This window comes from Dermacentor albipictus, chromosome 6 (assembly GCF_038994185.2).
Source record: "Dermacentor albipictus isolate Rhodes 1998 colony chromosome 6, USDA_Dalb.pri_finalv2, whole genome shotgun sequence".
Lineage (NCBI taxonomy): Eukaryota > Metazoa > Arthropoda > Arachnida > Ixodida > Ixodidae > Dermacentor > Dermacentor albipictus.
The window spans coordinates 22,637,086-22,645,214 of record NC_091826.1 but is presented as its reverse complement, the minus strand read 5'-3'; the positions used below and the strand labels follow the sequence as shown (position 1 = coordinate 22,645,214).

The 8,129-nt window shown below is 46.4% G+C and overlaps 1 protein-coding gene across 1 annotated transcript in view; it reads left to right on the top strand.

The window, feature by feature from the left end:
* Positions 1-2,891: 2,891 nt before the first annotated feature.
* cpa (F-actin-capping protein subunit alpha) overlaps positions 2,892-8,129 on the top strand; it is a 30,282-nt gene continuing 25,044 nt past the window's right edge. The window contains exon 1 of the mRNA XM_070540112.1: positions 2,892-3,045. Within this exon, the coding sequence (XP_070396213.1) occupies positions 3,004-3,045 (42 nt within the window). The 5' untranslated portion in view covers positions 2,892-3,003. The remainder of the gene's footprint in view (positions 3,046-8,129) is intronic.

Below are 8,129 nucleotides of genomic sequence, written 5' to 3'. Positions count from 1 at the left end.
CGATTACCCTCCACCCGGAAGAATTCCCTTTCGACAACATACAACACAAATATGCAAGACTGCGCACAATAAGTTTCAAGACAAATATGCACTTGCCCACGCACTGCATAGCTTGCGTGTATGGGCTACAGCTTAAAGATAGCAATGATTCGAAAGAGACAATCACATGAGATGCCACGGAAATTGTCAATTTGTTCAACTTCTTAATTATTTTCATTGAGGCGAGATTCTTGAAGGAATAGCTGTGTCGCATGTGCTATCTGCAATTTATCCCCCCCCCACCCCCCAACCTCCCACACACAAACACACACGCATTTCGCCATTGTACATTGCATATGTACAATATGGTATATCACGAAGCCTTCTTACACCAATAAAATGATGAAAGTACGGGTTCGTTTGTGTCTGCTGCTACTTTCCTTTTCGTCCTTCCTTTTAATCGTGCTGTTTTTACTATATGTCAGCATATCAAACTAGACCGCTAGTGAATTGGGGAAGCGATTTTAACAGTAACGTGCCACCTGGGCCAGCTCCGCTTGTGCTCCAAGTACGCTAGCTCGCCCCATTCGTGAGCACGAGCTTCAGTATAACGCCCAAACGAATATTTTACAATAAATTAATGGTTCATTCACACATTACATAAAAGAACGTGTCATGATTCATTGGTCTGGGGGCAGCCGCTAATACGGCATTGCGCGAAAATTCGGTTTTGCGCGAAAAACCGTACCGCCATCTATCGGGCGCCGTTTTACTCACCGAGTGCCGTGAAGGCGTCATACCACCTCGCTTGGGACGAGTGATTTGAATAGGTGGTGACGTGTTTCCGGCTTCCGATACCGCGTCCAGCGTCTTCAATCAGCAAAAGCGTAGTCTTTAGGACTCGCATTTTAAATACAAAGCGCACAATCCTATGAGGCGTGGATTTCGACGCCCCATATTGCGCTAGTGGAATGCGGCTAATGGAATTTTCTCTGGAACGTAGTATTTTCTTGGCGTGAGACAAACACAGCCGCGTTCCTGGAATGGTATGTTAACAGTCCACGTTTACCTAATATTTTAACACCATTTTGCTCTCCTTTTGAGATCAGACCATTTGTGCGACAGCTCAATTGCCTGAGAATCCTCGGAACGCTAGCATGCTATGGTCATCAAACTTTTTTTGTGTTTAGCGGTGTAGCAGCATGCTTGTATCCGCATTCGACAACTCGAATATCGCGCGCTCTTCTTCCCTCTTTTTATCTCCCCGTTACCGACCGTTCCGTGCCGTTCCGTAGAGCCCTCGCACCTTACCGTTCTCCTACTTGCTGCACTACTAGCGACACCCTCCGTTGTATCCGCGAACTCGGTGCTCTGCAACACAGCCTCCGAGATTTTGCGTACTAGAGCGCACTCGGAGGCCATAGTTGCAATCTTGAATGATTTTCTTGAAGCCTCCGAGAGCAATACCTTTAGTGTCCGATATTGAAAGCCATATCACGCCACGGGTTTCGTATCGTGCGTTTCACGCGGGTACCGAAAGGCATCCGAAAGGTAACAAGACAGTCTGTAGGTATCTTTAGCTTGGCGTTAGGTCACAGGCCCCGCAGAATCCAGAAAGCATGGACTTAACCAAGTGAGCTCCGAGATGCGGGTGTGTACACGCCATACATGTAGCACTGAGAAGTGACATCAGTGAACCTCTAAAGAACGCAGTTCAGTGTTCGGACTGCCTTTGGGACCAAGAAATGGTGTGATAAACGCATCACCGACTAGTTCTATCGCCGACTGTTTTGGGCGCCCGCCGTGGCATCGTAGCATATCGTTGACCTTGTAACTTGCCACCAACGAGCCAACCCTAGGAGGGCTAAATTAACGCGGAGGCCCCCACTACCGGCTACCTAATCGTGGTGATCGTGGTTTTGGCACACGAAACCCCGGAATTTAGTTTTTAAAGACCAGTGGGCACTTTGCTATCGGATTTTGAGCGTCTTCGTCTGCGACTTCTTAGATTCGGTGCAATAAACTGAACTCAGCTTTCCCTCATGCATTTCGTCTCGCGCACAATGCGTTCTGCTTCTCTAAGAAAAAGCAAAGGCTTCACTGTAAGACAAAGGCCTTTGAGTTTAAGTCATTGGATTAATGCGGTTTGCATAATCTCGGGGGCCATAATATAGGGTGGCGCCATCTGGACTTATAACGCGGATCTTTAAGGCTATAATTTTTCTGGTTGAATGCGGTGGAAGCGATTCGAGAGACAGAAACACGTCTTTAGAACATCGTGTTCATGACTCAAGGTTTGTTGCCGTTGCTCTAAGGGAACGGTTGCTTGGTCATGTAATCTGGGTACCGCTTCTCGACATGCAGAGCTTCGTCGCGTTGCAAAGAAGTTGCACAGCGCCTATTATAAACTGTATCTTGTTTGTTTTTCCGTTGTGAGGTGGATACGGCGGGCAGCGCAAACCTCGTACCAACATTTGTTTACCATTCCTTGAACCGTTGCATTTGATCGTGCAATCTGAGAGCTATCTGTAAAGAAACGACAAAGAAAATAGCAGCCGTTGATGTGATTACAGGAAGCATCTTTTCCTCGCAATGAGCGTAGTGTTGGTTTTTATTCTACACACACACTCACACACGCAGACAAAGGCTAATATTTGGTTAACTTAATTTATCCGCCAAAGGAGCTGTGCTCGCTTGTCTGCTGAAGCGTGACAGGTCAAAACTATACAGCATGTTAACAGGAATGAAATGTTTCAAACATTATTTGTAACGTTACTGCAACTGCACGATAAGATAGTATTAACGTTCGGTTTGAATATATAACGGAAACATTGCGGTTTTCTTAATGCAGTCAAATAAAAAAGGAACTACCACAAGTGTTCACATGTGTGACTTGCAAATAAAATAAATTCGAGCAAAAGCCGCAAGCAATAACATTTGTTGTGACTGATCAGCAGCGCCTCTACAACGAAGCACGCAGGATGTCGTGCGATCCCATGATCCCTCGGTCGCAGGCGTGTAAAGATGGCGTCTGACTACGATGAGCCGATATCCGACCAAGAAAAGGTATTTCTAGCAACTTTATTACGCCTCTTCATTGTTTGCACTGCGTGCAAATTCTTCGACTATGGGCCGAGCACCAAGCGCGACCGGTAGTCTTGGTCAGTCAAAGGTCTGACGGCGCGTGACAAACTTTTGACAGCGCTTGGCCGACACTCCGGGAGCAGCAATCACCGGTGATATCAGTTATCGAGCAGTGCTACGGTGACTGTTGCCAATGTCTTTCCGGCTCGCTTGTTCGTGGGGGAAGAGCGGCCCGACACACTTCATTTCGGATTCGTTTCAGTCCCGTGCGGCTCTTCTAGCCGAGGTTTTCTCAGCTTCGATGGGTTAGGCTTAAAAAAACAGCAAAAAGCAGCGGGGCCGATCCCAACTCGGAGCGGTCCAACGCAGGGTGCTCGCTTTCAAACAACCGAAGGAAGCTCGCGCTTTTTTGTCTCGGACCTGGCGACAGGTGTGCCGCACGGATCGCGAACTCGCCGGAGTATGTGTAAAACCGGGAGCTGCCGACAACGTTATGCATCGAAAGAAACTGGCGCTTTTTGTTTAGCGATCGGCGATGCCATCGGCGGACCGGTTTAGGAACGATGCTGCGTCGGCGGGTGTTTTGCGAGCGCAGTGAACGTGTCGTTCAGACGCTTCCTGTCGGCGTTCCAAAGTCCGCTACGACGAAGCGTTATCGCTCTTGAGAGCTCTATGGCCGGCGTAGCTGGAGTAGCGGTGCTTGTTGAAATGCCAAGTCGCCGTGGTGCACAGTCTAGTCGATGTTATAGGGAGCAACGCTCAACGTCTGACCGCGAAGCATCGTTGCAAATAAGTGTGTTATAAATAGCACTGTAGTTAGCCTACGATTGCTCGAACCCAAATGGGAAAATAGGTGCGCAGGCAAATCTCTGCATCTCGAAATGTGTAGCTGGTTGCGCTTTGCACACGGGCGACGGTTAAACGAACGTGCCTTGGTGTGCTCATAGCAGGCGACATCGCATTTTAACGACCCCGCGACCTCTCACGTATTCGATCTGGTTGATCAGGTGTACGATTACAGCGCTGACCTGTATTGGAGAGGAAAAAATTCTTCACAACAACGCGCATGTTTTGTATCGGCCGGAACATTTGGCTGAAATAATCTGTGATGCAGGCATTGCTTCGGCGGACGACACATTGCAAGTTAACGCCCTCGCAACGTCAGTGTTTAGCTGTGTGTAAATGTTAGACACGATACATGATTGGACAGGGTTAGTGTGATGCTTGCGGCCTCAACAGGCTCCTGCAGGTTACGGGACTATCGGTAACCCGCTTGCCGTGTTTTCACTTCCGATTTCGACCGTAGACGTCATCGTTTAAGTACCCTGTCAACGACGATTTGCTTTTGATGGCGTGTAGCGCGTCAGCAGCTTCTGTGACAGGAAGTTCGTGACAAGGCGGCCCACATCGCCCCATACATAGTCACGAGCAGACGGTGTATTAAAGCTGGCGTCGTTGAACCCATTTCTTTCTTCCGCGAACGCCGCTTTGCCCGATCTTGCTGGGCTTCCCCGTGAAATATGTGCGCCTCTGAATCACCGCAGCACAGCCTTTGAATCATCGCGGCTGTTGTAACGCCCCTCCAAGTTGGGTTTGATAAACACACAAGAACGCCGGAAATGTGATAGCCGGTATCATCCGTTTGGTTCTGTCGTCTGGTCGATGCGCTACGCCATGCCGTGCGTTTCCTCGATGGTTTCGCATTGCTCCGAATCAGCCAGCGATGCGCGATTTCTTGCAACAGTCAAGCAGACGAGAGTGTGCGTTTGAATCGCACCTGCGGGAAGGATTAAAAAAAAAAAATGCTGCTCCCAATCGACCGCCACAATTCGCCGCGAAATGGAACGTTTTTGTTTGTCGGCTGCACCGACGACCACAGAAATCCTATGTGACTGCAGGCTGCATGGTAGTGTAGTGGTATAGTACGCGATGCGTCATTCCCACGTTGGAACGAGCGATCGTCGCCTGCTTTATCGCTTGATCTTTATTTGTTTCTTTTTCTCTCTCCTCTTTTTTTTTTTCTTTTTCAATTCTCTAGCCCGATCTTTGTGGCACGTGTGTAGTTGCTCCCGACTGCTGCGGCCCATTCTTCGCGTTCGCTAAAGCGTGACCGTATCCTGCTAACGAACGTGGCACGGGGTGCTCCGGCTGGGTGGGCGAACAGCAAAACGCGTCGCTTGCATTCCTACGGCGTCGGCGGAGCGCGGCACGACGGTCGTTGTTTGTCGTTTGTTTGTTCGTTTGACCTTCCTTCGTCGTTGTTATTGTCGGCTAGCCGAGACTTCTCGCGTTTACGCGCACCGTTCTCCGTGGCACTCGGCCCCGCGCCCTGAACGGTCGACGTTATCTCGGCTCGTGCACTCCCAGCGGTGCCTTTTCGCTGCTTCGGGAAGTTGCGAGACTCTGTAAACTTCCTGGCTGCAGGGAAAAAAAAAGAAAAAATGGAGCCCCTTTAAAGGCAGCCTCTCGAGGGCCGACACATTGGCGTGTGGCTTGCAGTACGGATAGGCTCTGATGCCGTGTGAGGAGGAAAGTAGTAAACATAGCTCATGCATGTCTAATTGAACTTGTGTTTGTCATCCTGTGTGTGTGTGTGTGTGTGTGTGTGTGTGTGTGTTTACATGGATGGAAACAACTTTATTTTAAATCCGGCAAAGTTTAACGACCCAGGCTCAGGTCTCGGAATGAACTTGTTGGGGAGCTTTAGACATACTGTACACTATGATAGCATACACGGACCACATCCCTATAAAATGAATACAAGTGTTCTAGGTTGATGACGCTGTTGGTCCTTCTTCATGGGTAGACAGTGTTGCTTCGTTACACTGCATCCGAAGCGCTCGATTCCTTTTTAAGCAGTTATATACTTTTTTGCCAAGTGGCAGTGCCGTTAAATTAGTTAATTCCACTTTCACTTACAATTTCCGCAGTCCTTTAGAAAAGCCGAATACTAGAACTTATATGTTCACTAAATGGCAAATGTACCACATTTCACTTTTCATTGCAGAGGAATGCATACGAAACTTTCAGTTGGGATAACTTGTTCTGCTTCTGTCTTTCGTAGTAAGTGGTCTCAAGCCATAGACACAAGAGCCTGCACCCTATGGGTACATCTTTCAGTGGGCACTATATAAATAATTCTGGCTATGACTAATCCTCCAAGTCTAACTAGCGGTGTTTCTGCTAAATCGATGATCTCTCACAATGTCGGATAAGGTTGTGTTTTGCTTCTTCAAAAGTCACTTCGATGGTTTACAGATGTAAGGTATGGGGCATTTTGTTGTGTGCTGAACTTTAATGTTCTTGTCCAACACATGTGTAGCTTACATGCATGTGACGTTCACCTTTTACTTTTAGCAGTCAACTGATGTGGTGTTCTAGGCCGAAGTTGGCTTTTTCACTTTGAAATTGGCATACAGGCGCCATAAGTTTCTTTTTCGATTGTTGGCAGGATTTCACATACGGTATGTCAAAGCTGTCATAACATTTCGTTTCAAAATGTCAGAAAGGTAAAAACTTCCGACATGCTCAGCCTTGTTAGGGCCAACGTCACTTTGTGAGCACACCTGTAGCTTTATTGTGCAAGTCTCGTTTGGCATAACCGAGCCAGGGTGTTAAAAATGTATGTGGTACATCTCCTGTCCATGTCAATTGTCACATATTTGTTTTGACTGAATTTACAAGGATTCAAGAGCTTTTCAAGGTCCTCTTTAAAGAAGTAGACTCAAAAGCTTTGTAGTTATTTCTTTATTGAATAGATGACACCCAGCCTCAATTCCTTGAGTGCGCAACTAAAAATGAATTAAAATTACCTTTTAATGCAGCTGGTTCAAGACGCACGTTAAGTGTAGCTTGGCTTCTGACATAAATCGGGAAGCTATTTAAAGAAGTCTGCAGAACCTGACATGGCTAACTCATGGTACCAGACAACACTAACACGTACAGAAACACTCTGACCGTGCTGACAAAAGCCGAGTCCATTCAGGAGAGGGCAGAGAGGGTTCCCATACATTTCCAGGAGAAGCACACAATTGGAAGGTTCAGTTCGGCATCTTTTGGCAACACGATCATTGTAGTTGTTTGTGATAATGTGATTGCCGACTCCCATTTCGGTCATACATATAGATCTTGCTTTATGTCTGGAGCTGCATTGCACTTAATGCAAATTTTTAACTGCTCGAATGAAAGGCAATGTAACTAAATTAACCTCTTCAGGGGCCAGGTGATTCTGTTTACTGAAAATGTTTTTTATAACTTTTCTTACATCTTCAGAATTATGAGAAACGTGCCTGCAGGCTGGATTAAGAATTTTAATTCAAGTTTTCTCAAGTTTTCTGAATGTGGGCTCAGTGCGAGTGCTCTTCAGAAATGCAAATGACAATGCAAATGACAGTGACAGAAATGCAAATCTTCCCAAGTGACAGGATGTAAGTTTAGTGCCCGAGACCTCATAAATGTCAGTTTGACAGTTTTTGCAAAATACACAGGCCCTCACAACGAGACTGGAGTTCTGATTGCTATTGCATTTGTCTCATATTCCTTTTCACCGCTACAACAGTATTCCTGGTGGTAAAACTGCTTAATTTATACACCAACTTTATCATACAGTTGACGCCAAAAGTTTACAGATGGCAGGATCACGGGGAAAAAAATATAATGTTTCTGCAGCCTGTGAACGTGAATATGTGAACAGGTGTTATATGGTTTTACTGGCTACATTCACAAACTGCTTGGGAATCAAATTTTTTCAGAAGCTGCAGTCTGTAAACTTTTTACGCTAGTTGTATTTTGTGTTATGTTCAGCAGAACAGACTGGTTTGAACATGGTTTGAACATGGTTTGCTACAATTAACTCCCGTGCTAGATGTTCAACACAAAAAGAACTGTCCTTGCAATGCTGCCATTGGTTTGTGTCAATAGCTTTTGATGGTGTTATGTAAATAAATGAACCTACATTTGCATATAGGATGGTCAGGCATGTATTGATAGCACTTTCAACATATTAACGATGGCTCAAGTTCAACAGCGCCACTTAAAGGCTAATAACTACAGCAAATTTCGTTACT